This window comes from Pleurodeles waltl, chromosome 3_1, assembly GCF_031143425.1.
Source record: "Pleurodeles waltl isolate 20211129_DDA chromosome 3_1, aPleWal1.hap1.20221129, whole genome shotgun sequence".
NCBI lineage: Eukaryota > Metazoa > Chordata > Amphibia > Caudata > Salamandridae > Pleurodeles > Pleurodeles waltl.
Window position 1 is genome coordinate 1,093,583,987 of NC_090440.1, and position 17,380 is coordinate 1,093,601,366.

General features: G+C 41.7%; 1 protein-coding gene across 7 annotated transcripts in view; it reads left to right on the forward strand.

Moving 5' to 3' along the window:
- TTC12 (tetratricopeptide repeat domain 12) overlaps window positions 1-17,380 on the forward strand; it is a 282,909-nt gene that overhangs the window by 122,345 nt on the left and 143,184 nt on the right. For all 7 annotated transcript variants that reach the window (XM_069224366.1, XM_069224370.1, XM_069224367.1 and 4 more), the window contains 3 exons: window positions 3,254-3,323; window positions 4,347-4,435; window positions 4,948-5,116. In XM_069224366.1, coding sequence (XP_069080467.1) covers window positions 3,254-3,323; window positions 4,347-4,435; window positions 4,948-5,116 — 328 coding nt within the window. The remainder of the gene's footprint in view (window positions 1-3,253; window positions 3,324-4,346; window positions 4,436-4,947; window positions 5,117-17,380) is intronic.

A 17,380-nucleotide genomic window follows, 5' to 3' on the forward strand; every position in this document is an offset into this window, starting at 1 on the left:
GGTCATTTGAGAACAGGAGAGGCAGCATCTAAACGAACCATTTCAAGATGGATAGTTTCTTGTATTGTTCATGCATACCAGTTGGCTAACAAACAACTACTTGCTAGACCTAAAGCGCATTCCACAAGAGGAAAAGCGGCTACTGCTGCCCTCCTTAATAATGTTCCAATATCTGAAATTTGTAAGGCTGCTACATGGAAGTCTGTACATACATTTACTTGACATTACTGTTTGGACTCAGATGCAAGAGCAGACGCCCAAGTTGGGCAAGCCTCTCTAAGAAATTTGTTTGCATGATACATATCTATTCCTGCACTTCTATCGGACAGTCCGCAGAGTCAAGGGATGGGCTTGCTAATCTATTCAATGTTTATGACTATTGATGAGGATCCCCTGGAAGAGAAGGATAAGTTACTTACCTGTAAATCCTAGTTCTCTTCCAGGGGTATCCTCATCAAAGTCATAAACAACCCACCCTCCTCCCCGGACGCACGTCTCCTAGAAGTGCAGGACAGACTATCTTTCGAATCGGCTACACAAATTGTCACCGTAAAAAAGTACTGACCTAACTGTGAACCAACTGTCACCTCTCCTTCACCCCTGAGGCATGGTGGGATACTGGAGGTGCTCAGGGTCTTAAAAGCACGGTGCCAAAGTTTTGATGGTTCTCCTGTGTTAACCTGCATGCAGCCTATTGGCTAAGAATGCTCCATTGTTTTTCAATGTAGTTTTTTCTCTTTTTTTTCTCTAATGATTACTGCTGCTTATTTCCCTAAGCCCAGTTTTGGGGCTTTGGTAGATATTTATTCCCTTATTGTAATTTTGTAAAGATTAAAAAAAAAAAAAAAAAAACTCCATGGAAATAAAGCATTTTAGCCTGTTTATGATTATAGCCTGCATTGCTGTTTTACACATGTATATATGAGTTGAGTATGAAAAATTTGTCTACTAAAAATGCTAGATATATATTTTTCGTGCATATTTCATACTTTATATATGTGTGTATTTTATATATGCTCCGGGGTCCCCGCACAAGGGCGGGAATATTCAATGTTTATGACTTTGATGAGGATACCCCTGGAAGAGAACTAGGATTTACAGGTAAGTAATTTATCCATCTCCCTCTACCCCTGACTCTGAGTCCCTCTAAATTGGGGGACTGATGGTTGGACGGAAGTGCCACAATGCCAAGATTATTGAGACTTGGAAGCAAACAAATATATTGCATGGGAATTGTTTCACAATAGGCTCCATGTGAAAAGCAAAATGTCATAACAAGTGCTATGTTCCTGTATGGATATCTTCATGATAGAAGCACAAAGACAGTTTGGAGTCGGTAGGCAATGCAGTAGTAATTTGCCTAGCTCTGTATTGTCATTATTAGGGTCTGTATGGTTTAAGTGTGTTGTGTTATATTGTACTTTACTTGTATTTATACAGTACTTCATAGGCCTGAAGACATTCTAAAGTGTGTTTTCAAAAGGGTAGCAAGCTACTGTTTGGTGTGCCGCCGGTGGAACAATACATATTTTACATGTGGCCTATAAGGCGAGTTTTTTATGTCATGTCAGGGCCAGAGTTATGCTTTAAGTATGCTTTGTTGCTATGCCTCTGTGTGAATTTGAATAGAAAATGAATGAAAAATAGGTTCAGTGATTTTACATGCTGGTTTACTGGACAATAATAATATCTGGTTTATTGTCCCCGGAGTCATTACATCCTGAAGCAGGAACACTAGAAGTCTTTTAATTGAGCTGTACGGAATTCCACATGGGGATTCCGCTCTGTACAGATCCCAGTCGGGGGCCGTGGTCACTTCTCAAGTGGCTGATTAGGCAGAGAGACTGCATCGCAATGAAACATGAGAAGTGATGAAGAAAACAAACAGCCTCCTCTACCTTTAAACGGATTTTATATCAGCTCGGTGGTTGACGTGGGTGAGCTCTATTATAAACAACATTCCTATTCTGCTTGAATTATTTCAATAACATTTGGCCTACTTTAAAGAAAAGAACAGCATTCCAGGACTAATAATTATGACTTTAAGGTGCCTCAAGCTGGAAAGGATGGGAGATGATGTATCCTGTTCTGTAGGGCCAAGGAAGCACCAAACAGTGAAAAAAGAAGAAAGCAGCCTGGTCACGAGTGTGCCTGCTACTGAAAATAAATGTAAATGTGTCGAATTGGTTAAACAGCAAATCTGAAGGCTGCTTGGGAGCAAATCTGCACCTTTAACTGATGGATTAATTTGAGGCTTTAGGGTGACAAAGGTTTATTCTTTTTGAGAGGTAATGTGAGGGTGTTATCGGCTGCATTCTAGAGTGAGTCATTCTAATGGAAACTCATTAAAAGATTTGCACTACTTAAAGTCTGATTGAGTATTACTACAGCTATATTTTTACTACACATTTTTTATATTATATTCTAAGGGCCTGTGTACCAAGTGTAAGTAGCTGCAAGATTCAGACCTACTTTTTGTGAACGGAAAAGAAGTTTGCGAACCGATCTATGTAATAACAGGTCTGTTCACAAAACTGCAAATCCTAGTGGGTCACATTCTGGCCTACTTCATCAATATTCATGAGGTAAGGCGGAAATTGCAACTCATTACTATTGGAGGCCATTACAAGGATGAATGGTGGCCTGCTGGAGTCAGCAGATCACCATGTTTGTGATCACACTTTAATAAAGTAACCCTTTTTAATGCAGCGTTTCTTAGAGGAAACAAAGCTGCATTTAAGAAAATACACTTGTTTTAAGTTTGCTTGAGTTGGCAGTGGCCCCTTGGGCCGCCTCCCAACAAACTTTGTTTTTATATTCACATTTGCTAATGTGTTGCCATCATAACTCAGGTGTCGGTAACTTTTCAATGTTTTGCGACCAAATTTGAGTTACTAAACATTGATATCGGAATTTAGGAGGGCTGCCTTTACGAAGAGTGATTAATTATGCCTTTCTAAACCCATTTTGCAATCGCAAAATGGGTTCGGTATATTAAAAAAAATACAATTTAGTAATCACATACCTCGTGATTTTGCAAACCACAGGCCTTATGACTGCAAATTGGCAAACCTATAGGCAATATATTTAATAGTGTGTGTTTCTACAGAAAAAGTAAGTATCCCTGAAAACCACTAGACAAACTCGATTGCTTTGTTTCTGAGGTGGCGTTTGCATGCAGGTGTTATTGATATACATCATACCTTGGTACATAAGGCATCTTGTTTTGATTAACCATTTCATTTTATTTCAGGTTCTGAACGCACCTTATTCAGGACCTGCAACGGATTTAGTATCATTGGCGACAACGAAGTCATCAGCCGGTAAGGGCATCTCTGAGCAGACGAGCAGTATTGCAGTGCTCCGCGTCACAGACAGCTTGTAATAGAAACACAGTCATTACTAAGCTTTGCAAGAAGTCGGATCATTTGTGGTCAGGCCCATGCGACCTAAATGTCCCATGCGATAAACCTCAAGCAGAGTTACAAGTAATACAGCTCTCATTGAGCTGCGTCCTGTATGTACACAAGGATTTATTCTTTTTTGATATTGTGTTGCTGGAGCCGCAGTCTAACAGGGTTAAACATACAAGAATTGACAGAGCCCTAATTTATTCCGAAGCAAGAAAGTCGTAGCCCTGCATGTTACATTTCTTCCTACCAGCCATGTCAGTAACTCAACGATTCTTTTACCTGAAGGTCCCACTCTTGCTACTGACCTTCATTTCAGAAAGTTTCATTTTACCATAATTGTAGTTTAATATTTATGCAATATTGTTCTGCTCAGCCATCCTTCAATTTTATCAGATCGCTGCTTGGCAGACTTGCATTGTTCCCATCATCCGGACAGTTTGTGCACGGATTGAACGCACAATTATGCACGAAAGTAACACAGAAAGAAACACGTGTTTCTTAAATTTCAGTGTTATTTATGACATTTTAAGTTGCAGTTCTGAAACTTAGTATCAGCAGATGATGTGATTCCAAGCGTGCTAGAACATAATTGTAGCCCTGTGGCTTTCTCAGCTTCTTGTCTGTCCTTCTGAAGCGTGAATTATTCTCAATAAGTATATTAACATAACATACCGTGCATTCGTAAAGCTCCATTTCACTCTTTGGGGTATTTTAGTCCTGAATAATAAGTGTTTGGTTGTTACCCAACCTCGGCAGGATGAAAGGCTGAAAGGAACATCTTGAACTCAAACCTGTGGTCATGTGGTCAAACACAGATTCTCGGACAGGATACAATAGTCCTGACATTTAAACATTCCCTTTCTCAGTAGCGCCTAACTTTGTGCCTCTCTTTAGCGCACCTGAAATATGTTTATTACATGTATTTTTTTGTAGGTGCCTTGAAAAAGATGGAAAAGATCAGATGGAAGTGGAGCTTTGCCTAGCAGCCATCGCTCTCTGGCATGAAGTCTGCAGAGACAATGGTATAATTGCACTTAATTTCAATTGCTGCCAGGTGTGAAATGGATCACTCGTACACGGGTAATTCATTATTAATAGAATACAATAGTCATAAGATACTAACAACAACAATTATAATTGTATGAAATGGACGGATTGGCTGCTTCTAGTTTGTAATATTCGACCACTGGGCCACTTCAGCTCTTGGGTTGGAGGAAGACCCCAAACATGATGCTGTGGTTTATAGAGCTGGATGCACGGGGACTCCTTTTCACATGTTAGTAACACATGGAAAATGGAAGAAGGTTGTCAAAGATATATAATGAATGAGCGCATGTGGCATGAAAGAAAGGGACAATAAAGGTGGAACATGAAGATAGGGGCTCATGTTCATCCAACCACACTTGATTTGAAGATTTAATTTCTTGTTGATGCAGTTTGACTTTTTCGAGCAGACCTATTCTGTATTCTCTTGTGTTGCCCTAGTTGTTTTCAGGGACCAGCAAAGGATGAGTATGTTCTTTTCGCGTTTCAGATGAAAACCAGCGATTGTTAATGACGCACCCTGGTATGGATAGATGCATCTTCAGCTTATTGTCATCGGGGTTAACAGACATCCAGAAGGAATGCCTGGACCTCCTTGTATACCTCTCACAGAACCAGAACGGGAGACTCCTGCTTCTCAGCCATTTCGACCCCCCCAGGTACATTAATTACTACCTATGTAAAGTTGGCATCCTTTTCTAAGTAATTTCCCATTACACATACATAATATTATTTTTCCACTTACCATAGATATGCAACAAAATATTGGTGGCCAGAAAGGTGTGGGAGCAGGGCAAGGCCTTCGTTCACACTCTGTGCCTAGTGTTTCGCCCCCAGAGTCTGCAGAGCAAGGGCTTCAGATGTGGCCATCAAGTTCTGGACAGAGGGCTTGACTTTTGATTAAAATCCTGCCTGCAGTCTCTCACTCGCCACAGACCACTCAACACTGATTGTGGTATTTGACCATGTTATGAGGCCAGACTTCCGGCCCCAGTGTCCAAAGGACATGGTTTTTGACTAGGCCCAGCAGTCTGAGGTATCTCGGCCCATCATCCTCCCTCCAGAGTCCGTTGAGCGTGACCTTTGGCCATGTCGAGGGACTGCTATGTCCCATGTGTCTGGAAACAGAACAAGTGTGGCAATTGAAATATATGTTTAACTCCTCTCCAGTAGCCATTTCATGGTGGAGGAGCCTGGAGGCAGTGGAGCAGTAAGCACGAGGTTCAGTGGGACACGTGTCAGGGCAGGAGCCTACTGCTTTTGCCTACACCCTCGACCCTTTCATGAAGACTAATGAGCCACACACAATATTCCATCCTTTGTTAAAGAATAGGAAAGTGGTCATGTTTTCTTTTATTTCTCTTTCTTATTGTCCCAGTTTACAAAGATTGCTATTTAACATTTTTTAGAGGAAGAGCATTTATCTCTCCTTGTTTTCCCCTGGAGCCTTTCCGAGCTGGTGGAATGCTTACCCTGCCTCAGATGACACCTGACATTTTTATTCAAACTAGTTTAATGAAAATGCAGCGCTAATCAGCTAACCAGCAGTTGGCCCTAGCTAGAAAAAGTACCTCTAACATCCGTTTTGATTTTTCATTCAAAATAATAATTCATGAACTGGTTTTCGAACTAAGCACTCCATGTATCCCAAAATTTTGTACACCGTCTTTGAATTTCTTCAAAAACACACACACTAAACAAATTTGGTATAAATTTGTATGGCGTTTTTTCATGTTCTCTTGAGTAAAATTTCCGATTGGACTTTGGCCATCTGGGATTCTCCTACAACTGTTCTGCTTGTTGACCAACCTGAATAAAATAGTGAAGAATAAGTCTTAGGTAAGTGGATACTTGCATACTTTGTAGGTCTGGCCTAAAGACAGATTTAGCTGTATTTCAAGCCTTATGTAGACACACCAAAAATATTAACAAAAATGCATACATATGTACATAGACTGAGGGGCCTTGCCTCAGCCTCTTTGTCCAATGATCTGCTCAACTTTCATTTACACGTTTGCTTCCACCCACTAGAGCGTACGGTATAGTGACATAGGTTTGGCATCTTCCTCCATTGAATCTCTAGCACTGCTAGTGATAGCCTTTCCCTTACTTCTTGCGCACATCCACCTAAAAAGAAGTGCACTTTAGTGTGAGGTCAAGAGGGCCACTATTGTACTTTACCGATGTATTTTATATCATTCTTTATACTTTATAAAGGCATTTAGGTGTATTTAAATTATGTATTCGTGTTACAGTAATTTAAAGCCAATAGTACATTTTCTTTACTCCATTAAGAATCACATTCTTCATGATGTGCATTAAAGCTAAAAGGTTTTTCTGTACCTGTTCTAAGTATACTACTAGTGTGCATTGTACTGTAATCATAAAATGATATACGATGATTATTTTATTTTAATTATTAATTTGTATTTCAACCATATTTTAACACAGCAAAGCTTGTTTTCCATTGTTTTTAATTGTGTGGCATGTGCGTGCAAAAAATGGAATAAATAAATAACCATGTGCATGCAGTGAAAAAATAACCGTTTCACCTGTTTGCCAAGGTCAGATCTATTGGTTTTTGCAAAAGGTTGCCTTATACCTTTCTATTAGACTCGACAAACAGGGTGAAAGCTGGTGATTAAAAAACATGATTAAGGAATTCACAATCAACATTTCATTTCAGCATTTACATCTTTTTTTAGTAGGTCCTTTTGCAACGATAGGGATTTTAACTTTTGGACTATGAATGTTAGGCTGAAATGGGAAGTTCTACTTTTTATCGAAAAATTCGAGCTGAAAACTACAGAGATCCTCTATCGCCATGGATGAAACCGAAGTTCCCTTAGTTTTTTCCCAAAACACACATGCCCACGATTGGGTACAGTAGAAGTTATTTATAACTCCTCAAGTGGAATTTGGATTCTTCGTTTTGAGAAATGTAGAACTTCATTTACCAAGATGTATTAGAGATGTGTTTGATATCACCAGCTATGCATTTTACACATCCTAGTATCACGTTTGGGTATTCTGAACTCCGTGGCTAAGTGCTGCCACATTTCCTAAGGAAAGAAATGTGTGCATGAGAGTATGTTGTGGAGACACTGTCAGGGCAGTGATGGTGCTTGAAATGTTGTTGATTATGCAGGAGACCATGCAAGTGGTACCAGGGAAGATAAACAGAAATTATATGATGGCAAAAGAAAAGTCGAGTATGAATGAACCTTATGTACAGAAGCACTGGTGACCTGGCCAAATGCATGTGTTCCAGTTCATAAAATCAAGCGTAACATAGCAGCAATTTCCAATGAATGCTCGTTGCCACTTTAGGCTACATGTTAAAATAATCCTTGGCATTTTATAGAAAATAAGGTACTTTATTTTCTTAACTGAACGTTACATGTAAATACGAAACGCCATGCTCAGACCCACAAGGTGCTGACTCTGATACGTTTCCAGCTTGTGCCATCAACCCCCTGCTCTAACTGAAAACAAGGAATAGGCTCACCAACGTACCTAAACCCCATCAGTCAATCATGGAGGCATTACGTGGCGAAGAAACTCGGGTGTAACACCTCCTCCTTATTAAGGAGACACATGGCACAGCACACACACCTCCATACAGCAGAGGAGGAGGAACTGGTTACACTTCAACACTGACACTTTGTCATGTGGGACAACATTCAACATTCAGGGATAGACCATTGTCGCAAACCCTTCCTGCGCTGACACCCGTCTGTCACACGAGGAACACCTACATGTCATTCAAGGCAGAGAGAAGCCACATTTCTTTCCTGCACTTGTATTGTCGGTTTAAATGGGACCTTAGCACAACAGAGAACCGCTTCAGAGCGGCCTTACAAAGTAATATACTACATTTCCCATCCTATGTGTTTCTTGAGTTATTGTACCAGATAAGAGACCATTATGAAGTGAATGTAGGATAATACTCAGTAATATGTCCCACCAGGCCACGTTCTAGAGGGTGGGTCAGGCATATCCAAGGAAGAGCTGTGACCCACCCACAGCCGTTCAGAACTTCAAAAACAGTTTTTTTCTTTTTCCCCCTAATGTTTCACAGTGGCCTGCTGCTCCACAGGCTCTGTCTAATTATTTAATATTAATTAATGGCACCAACAACTTGCACTACTTTCAAGTCTAATGACAGATCTATAGAAAAATTTGAAGTCCTCTATAGATGTAACTGCTATCATGCACTAATGAACATGTCTTCTGAACACTTTCGCTATAACAAAAGAGGCGAACAAATAATAAAAGAGTTCAAGAGTGTAGCATATCAGTAACACAAGGTTCCTCCCACTTTTTAAAATATTTTCATCATATGAAAATTAGTGCCCTTATAAGTCTTGGGTCTGTGTAAATAATCACATATGCACACAGCCAATGCAAGAAAGATAGAGCCCCAGAGAGACTCTCATTTAAGGGATAATCCTAGGAAGTTTAAGACATGAGAGTCTCTGTACAGAACATTTAGAACATGTGGGTGTTTTTTTGACACATAACAAAATGAACAGGCAGTACTAAGCAGTAAAAGAGCTTTTCACTATTGAGAACATTTGGGGGATTTTCTATACAAAAGACAAATTGACAGCAGAAAAGCCTCCTGAGGCACCTGTCAAATGAGATAACAGCACTTCATCATGTGATTATGCACCCGGGTCACATGACTCAGATAAACACTAGGTATTTAAGGCCAGGAAATGTCCCCAAGCTATGTGGGGGAGTGAGGAACCAAATAGGTTCACAGCTGGGAAGAGACATTCGTTGAAGTAAGTGGGGCTTATGGGCAAGCTTTGATGGGTCCTTTGACTAGGAGAACCTAGACTTTGACGCTTTTATGGATGTTTTATTTTACCTATACTTTAACAGAGTTTGACTACAATGTGCATCTGCCTCCTTACCCTCATGGAGCTCTAAATAGGACACTACTAAGTAAGGGCAATGAGCAAAAATCACACTTTACATGCATAGTGAGTATAGCACATACAATATCTTGGTACTCTCAAGGATAATATTTGCACACTGTATACCAGCCTAGTACATGCAGAGTACATGCACATTTTTAGAGCCACTGTGTTGGAGACTCAATTTTTTCTGCTTACACACTGGTCCTGCTTTATGTGAGATGATCAATGTGATCACATGGAGACATGCCTAAGGATATACGTAGATATATGCAGTGATGTTGTGCTTGATTAATTAACTCTGTCTCTCATCCAACAGAGAAATCTGAACATAGAGACCAAATGGGTCCACATGCATGAATACAGGGAATGGAATTTTCACAATTGAATGCACACAAATAGGATATTAACAGGATCCTTGTGAGGTGCTGACGAAAACCAACTAGTCCGATGAGGCATTGGTGTGATAGGTGAAACGTGTTGACCCAGAGATACAGAGGGTACTGATTTCCTTAGTGCACCCCCATCTGTTTTCAACTCTGTCAGGATGCCCTTTGAAAATAAAATTAACCCCAAGACTCCGTAGACTAATTTAAATCTAGGATCCCATCCAATAAATAAAGAACTCACTTGGCGACCAAGGTTGATCCTGCCTAGATAGACTATGGATCTGGATGAGAACTTTATGATGAAGCATGCAACTTGAAATCCCAGAGGGGGAAGTCCTTCTAACACCATAGGGTGATACCCTTGGGCAGGTACAGAGAGATAGGGAAAGCACGGTTAGGGTTCCCTTTTGTTTTTGAATGGTTAGATGTTTGGGAAGGTGAGTGAACCCTGTATCACTTCTCATTCTCTCCTTCTCAGAATATAGGGCAACATGGCTAAAAGGCATTGTCAGAACCAAAAGCTCTTGCATAGGCGAGACCTTTTGGCTTTGCCAATGCTCGTTGCTGTAGTTGTGTTATGAAGGGGGCCTTTGGGGGAAAACAAGAACCGTCATGGCCGGTCTGGTGTGGCGCTTGGCTCTTCTTAGCAGAGGTTCGCCTTGTTTGTAGACTGGAGCAGTAATGGAGCTGGGTGTGGAGGTGGCTGACCTTCAGTCCTCTGAAAAGTAGTACTGGCTTGGTCAGTGTCAGTTGACTGCCAGTCTGCTGAGATGGAATTTCCTACTTGGACTGTCTGCTTCTAGATTCTCACTACCACTAGTATTAACAGGTGACCAGTCACAACATTTTGCTACAGGACCCATTAACTAGTATACTTCTATTTAAGCTGTACTTGTTTTTGTAAGCAACCTTGCAAAGATTGTAGTTTTAGGTGGCCCCACTGAGATTCGTACACATGAAATTCAGATTAGCTAGATGTTAGAAGTGGCCACTTCAGCACAGCCAGTCTGCAGAGTTGTCTTTGAGGGAGGGTTTTTGTGTACACTGCTCAAGGAACTAATAAATACATTTGACTGTGACATATATTTTTTGTAAACATGGTGCTGATGTGACCAAGAACAAGTGGAGACCTGATCCTCTACTGGCGTGTAAAATAGCCTAGTTGGTTAAGTGCCTGCTGCAGCAATCTTTGTGCAACCTGCACCACTTCTCAGACTCAATACTAGTTGAGCAGATTTTCATACTTTTGACATAGATAAAACAAAACCCTTGGAATTGGATAGATATACTATTGTCTGCGAGACAGTCATTTGGTAATTGGAATGCACCGTACACACGGACAGCTTTCTACTGCAGGTGAATCCTTGCAGTACCCACTGTTGCATATAATAAACCGGATCACATGGTTGGAGTCATTCAGAGTGAAACCTATCCATCGCTTGGCCTCCTGAGACTACCAAAACAAACAGCAACTTTTGTCAGTTGTGATTGTTTGGAGTAACCATAGGGCAGGAATTAAATCATGGTGTAAGTAAACACTTAACAGCACGGGAAGTGGGGCAGTACGCACACTTCACAGTGTTGCTTCTTTCTTCTTCCCTCATGATGCTTCTTCCCATGTCGTTTCTTACCTCCCACCTTCCAGTCTTTGTGTCTGTGTTGTTTCTTCCCCTTGTTGATCATGTTGCTTCTTCCTTCCTACCCTAACATTGTGCATACTGAAACAACACGGACACGAAGGCTGGAAGGTGGGAGGTAAGAAGAGACATGGGAAGAAGCATCATGGGGGAAGAAGAAAGAAGCAACACTGTGGAAGAAGAAAGAAAATGTGAGATGGGTGGGAAGGAGCAACAAGGGTGGAAGAAGAAAGAATCAAAACATGGAAAAGAAAGAAAAAGAGAGGTTGGAAGGAGAAGCAACACGAACCACAGGAGGCTGGGAGGGAAGCAGCAATACAAACAATGGGAGGATAGGTGGTGATTAGGTAGAAGCAGCACAGGAAGAAGAAACACGAGAGAACAGATACTTGGCCCATGTTCCTACCAAACGAAAGGAAAAGAAAGTGAAATCAGCAAGTGCCAGACAATAACAAGGCAGAAAATAAGCGTGACAATAAAAGCCATTGAATGGTAAGCAGTGGGCCGCCTCCAAGCATTTTAGTATACAAAATATCTTGCAACCGAGAACATATCCACTAGCACATGGGCTGTCTCAGGCAAGACCAAAAACAAGTGATTATGTAAGCATTGGCAAAGCCTATTGGTCTAGGATATACAATATCTATTGTCTTTGTCAATGTTTTTTTAGCCATGTCGCATACCAGCTCGGCCACTGTGCAATGTGGATGCAAAAAGTACAAAAAATAAAAGTGCTATGATGTGGCCAATGATGACCGCGTCATAACGCTTTCATTTTCTTTACTCTCAGCCAGAGGCCGCGCTGCTATGCAGTGTGGCTAAAAACACGGACAAGGCAAATTGATCTCATATAGGCAAGGCCTATTGGCTTTCCCAATGCTTGTTACACTGTTGCAAGAGCATAATGCCATCACTCATTAGCGGTAAAGCTAATGGCTGAAGTGAGCAGACTCATTGCCTCATGCTGTATGTATAATGGGTGGAAATAAAACATGATTGACAACAAGAAATCAATGAAAGAAGAGAGCTGGCTAAAAATACCTATTTGTGAAATATTGACACCAGATGATCTTGGTTAATGGCAGGCTTTAAAACTAAAAGTGTGGTAGGAAGCACTATATGGAAAACAAGTTATTAATATTCAAAGTGTTGGGAGGGGGCATCAGACTGAGTCTGTACACAAAACATGTTATTATTTAGAGGTTGAGGGCCTGAGACTGAGGGCCTCATTTAGAGTTTGGCGTATAGGTTACTTCGTCACAAACGTAACGGATATCCTGTTTTCCATATTACAATCTCCATAGGCTGTAATGGGATCATCATACTGCAGACAAGATATCTGTCACGTTTGTGACGGAGTAACTACCTCTGCCAAACTCTTAAATCAGGCCCGAGTCTTTAACAGTGAGAAGGGCACCTGGAGGGAGAATGACTGGGGGTGCTTCTAGTCACAAATGCCCTTTACACTTTGTTACTAAGAGTTAAGGGAACAATGGGAACAGTACACAGCACAGAACGCGTACCTAATGAAGGTCTGGACCAGGGAGGGGGGTGGTTGTATCATCCATGTGAATTTGTACTGCAGTTCTGTGCTTAGGAGCAGCTTCAGAGTTGATGGCCCTAGAAACTTTACTGTGAGTAGTATCTAGAGCTGGCTTCAGAGACACCTTCACCGTTTTGTTTATTCATCAATAGCTTCATTTAGAAGACTGCACATGCCAGAGTCTGCATGGTGTGCACACTACAGCAGATGTCAGAAGTATGTCTGTGACTATTTAAGTTGTTGACACATAGTTGCAGTACAGATGCAGGGTCATATTGAACACAGGATGAATGTTTTCTTTGGTGCTCAGTCTTCACACATGCTTGATAAACTCACTGAAGTAAGGTGTGCTTTCTTGTTCACATCAAAGCACCGTGACCGCTCTCGCAGCATACGTCAAGGAGATCGATATAGCGCTTAGTGGAGCAAAGAGGAGCTAGACAAGCAGGGGGCGTACACATCGCTGAGAGTGTGTTGCCAGGGAAGTGTTTCTCTTTGAACGAGGAGACTTAGGCATAGGGAGTGCAGTATGTACTGCAGGTGTGTGCAGTGTGGAGATTGCAAGTGAGTGTTACTAAGTTCAGAGTATGCGCATTGCAGCACTACCCTGTGTGTGGGGTGGTGCATATGGGACAGCAGCACCGTGTAGGAAGAATGTTCCAGGGTTTAGAGTACGTGTAGCTGTAGAGCCATGGGACTGCTCACAGAAATGATGTAGACGCAACAGGGCAGAAGGTGCTTAAATAGACCTGTGGAGGTGACCGCGGTATGACGCAGGATAGAGCTGGGCCTGTGTGAGCTGGGAGGCAGAAATGTCTTGTAAAAAAAAGAAATTTAAAAAATGCTTATGTAGTGCTGGTGCAAAAAGTTGCAGTCCCAAATGGAAACAAAAGAAACATGACGATCCAAAGCTAAAAAGTGTTGCAAAACAGTTCTCATAAGCACAACGCCAGTAGCAGAAGAGCACAAATGAAACAAAATTAATTAGTACTTTGTCCATGCTCCAGAGCAGTAAAAGGAAGTGATGTCATAAGTATGGTAGCCAATTACGACGCAACTACAATGTCTGACAATCAGGACAGCAAATGGTAAATGACGGCAGGACACCAAGCCCTTTACTGCATACAACACTCTTGCAGCAACTGCATATGCGCTATGTTAGGCGAGACCTAAAAACTACAGAAGCACATCAGTTGGTTTTTTAAATTTAAAAAACACATTATAACTCTACACAAAATACCTTAACCATTCCTAAATTATGTTGAAATGTGTATAATGTAATAGCTATAATCATTCACAATTAGATAAGCATTTTGTGTGGCACTATTTTGTTTCTTTTAGAAGCTCCTTAACTGATGTAGTTCAGTGCAGGTATGATATATGATTGACAGCTCATAGTGTCTAGCCATTTTACCCACATGTACTGCTGAAGTCTGTATTTTAAATGAGTGGCTAAGCTATACTGTGCACATTATGGGTTCCATGTTCGTTCAAGCCACTACATTATTGTTTTCCTTAGTGAATAATGCATCTTTTATACTGAGTTCAGATGGTAAATGTTAAGTACCATTTACACCATTAAAAACCAAATGCAGGTTACAAAATAGCCCTATATCTAAATACTAGCAGCCCAAACATACTATTACTTCTTGCAGTAAGGGGCTGATGGGAAAGCTGGAAGTGCCACCTCAAGAAGAAAGGTTATTACAGGCTTGAGTGTCTAAAAACAATGTTCCTGATATTTACAACCTTAATGGTCTACACAAAAAAACTGGATGGCATCAGAGCCATACAGAGACAGACAAAGGCCCAATAGAATTAGGTTATGGTTGGAATCATGTGCATACACCCAGAGAGGTACTCCCAAGATAAGGTTTTCGCATGGTCGAATTGGAAATTCTCCATACAGTGTACTACACAAGGGGTCAGTGGTGGATATTTGGGTAAACTAATATCGAAATGTGCTTATGAGGCAGTGTCCAAGAGGGTACTTTTATCCACAGATTTTGAAGTTGGTCGATCATTCCCCTACCAGAGAAAGAAATAGCACCATTGTGGACCAGCCCATTACCAAAAACCACTAAGGAATGCACTCGCAATATGGACTTAAGTATAGCAGCGGACAAGGTGGAATGTAAAGTCAGGGGCTGTCTGAAGATAGTCATAAAAAATTTGGAGGCCCTGAGAGGAACATAATGGACTTGGTGAAGTGAGGACAGCAAGTAACGGAAACCAGGTAGCTATGTACCAAAGAGCCACTATCAATGTGATTAGTCATTACAACAACTCAATACTACCCTGTATCAAATATTAAGTAGATGAAACCCCACTTACAAGCTTACAGGTGGATTATCATGACATTTTCAATCAATCAGTCATTTGTAGAGTGCGTCACTGTCACCCCGGGGGGTATCTGGGTGTTGGAGTGCTATGTCGCTTGAAGAGCCAGATCTTGGATCTTTTTCTGAAGTCTGCCAGTGAGGGTGCAATTAAGAGGGGGAGGTGTAGGTCATTCCAGGCCTTGGCAGCGTTGTAGGAAAAGGAGTGGCCGCTGCTGTGGCTATGCCGGATTCTGGGTGTGTGTGCGATGGCCAGAGAGGAATAGCACAGGTGTCTGGTAGGTTGGTGGAAGTGTTGATGGTGGTTGATGTTGTCTGGTCCTTGATCATATATGGCTTTGTAGGTGTGCGGGAAGAGCTTGAAATTACATCTCTTCTGGATGGAGAGCCAGTAGAGGTTTCTGATGTGGGGGGTGATGTGGGTGTGCTTGTGAAGGTCCAGGATGAGTCTGACAGTGGTGCTCTGTATTGTCTGGAATTGCTTTAGAAGCTGGAAGGACATGCTGGCATAGAGAGCGTTGCCATAGTTGAAGCAGCTGGTGACGAGGGCCTGGTGACGGTTTTCCTGGTGTTGGCTGGGATCCATCTGTTGATTCTACAGACCATGCGGAGGGTGTAGAAGCAGGAGGAGGCAACTGCTTTGATCTGCCGCTTCATGGGCAGCTCACCCTTGAGGATGATGCCAAGGTTGCGAGCGTGGTCAGTAGGTATTGGAGTGGGTCCGAGTTCAGCTGGCCACCAGCTATGGTCCCAAATGGAGGTTTTTACCCCGAAGATCAGGACTTCCTTCTGTATGAGTTGAGCTTCAGGCAGTTGGTTTTCATCCAGTCGGCTACAGTGGTCATGGCTTTGTGGAAATTGGTTCAGGTGATAAAGGGGTCTTCAGTAAGTGAGAGGATCAGTGGAGTGCCTGCTGCGTAGGAGATGATGTTGAGTCCGTGGGATCTAACGATGTCGGCCGGGGAGGGTCACGTAGGTATTGAAAAGAGTGGGGCTGAAGGATGAACCTTGGGGTACGTCACAAAAGTTAGTCAGGTATTTAGTCATAACTGTATTATGTACACTATGTACATTTTGCAGGCTCCATTTTCCTTTTGCAGATTTGTCACAAAAAGTTACCAATTGTTTAAATGAACATAAAAAATGAAAAAATCAATATACTGTATATTTTTTAAAATTCTGTTGATCCTATAATACATAATAAAGATTTACTTAACTTCTTTTGTGTAACCCCATGTACATCCCAAGATGGTGTCTGAAATTTGGTGAACTTTATTCAAATATGTCAAAAAATTTGCCTTAAATGGATTTCAAAGCCCCCTATAATTCACTGAAAAAAGTACTGAGATATATTTTGGCTCAAGTGCAGGAAACTCCTGAAATTCACCAGTTATGGTGAACAACACCACAGCACACATAACTTGTGCTGTCTACTATGTTGTTCTCTTGACAGCTCTTTTCTTCGTCTTTGTTCTGTTGGCAAATTTGTTTTTTTGAGTATGGTGGATGATAAAAGTTATGGTGTGTGTGTGTTACCAACCATAACTAGTGAATTTGAGTGGTCTTCATTTGAGCCAGAGTTGTAACTATCTGATAGAGACTTCTACCTGCAGATTCCTTACTTTTGAATTCATTGGCGTCAGCTTCGAATCCAGAATCTTTTTGCTGAGCAATAACCTGCGTGCGCCGCCGGGTGGCATTGTTCAGATCATTGTGGCATCATTGGAACCGTTCATTGCGGTCTCCTATAAAGGCACCACCCAGGCGGACGTACTTCATTTCTTTCCTTCTGCGCCGGTTAGCACAGATTCGGAATTGAGCTACTCTCCGTCTTGTTTGAACGACCTTTTTCGACCTTTTTGCGAAAGAGTTTTTGTAAGTCTGTGTAGGATGTCATCTAAGAAGATGGGGCTCAAGCCGTGCGGTACCTGCCACCGTGCCATGTGGGTGACAGACCCCCATGAGGTGTGTCTCTGGTGTTTAGACCGAGACCACGACTCGAAGTTGTGTTCCGACTGCCGGGCCATGGCTCCAAAAGCTTTGAGGGAGCGGTTCCTGAAGCTCATGGTGGCCCGGCAGTCACGCGGAGG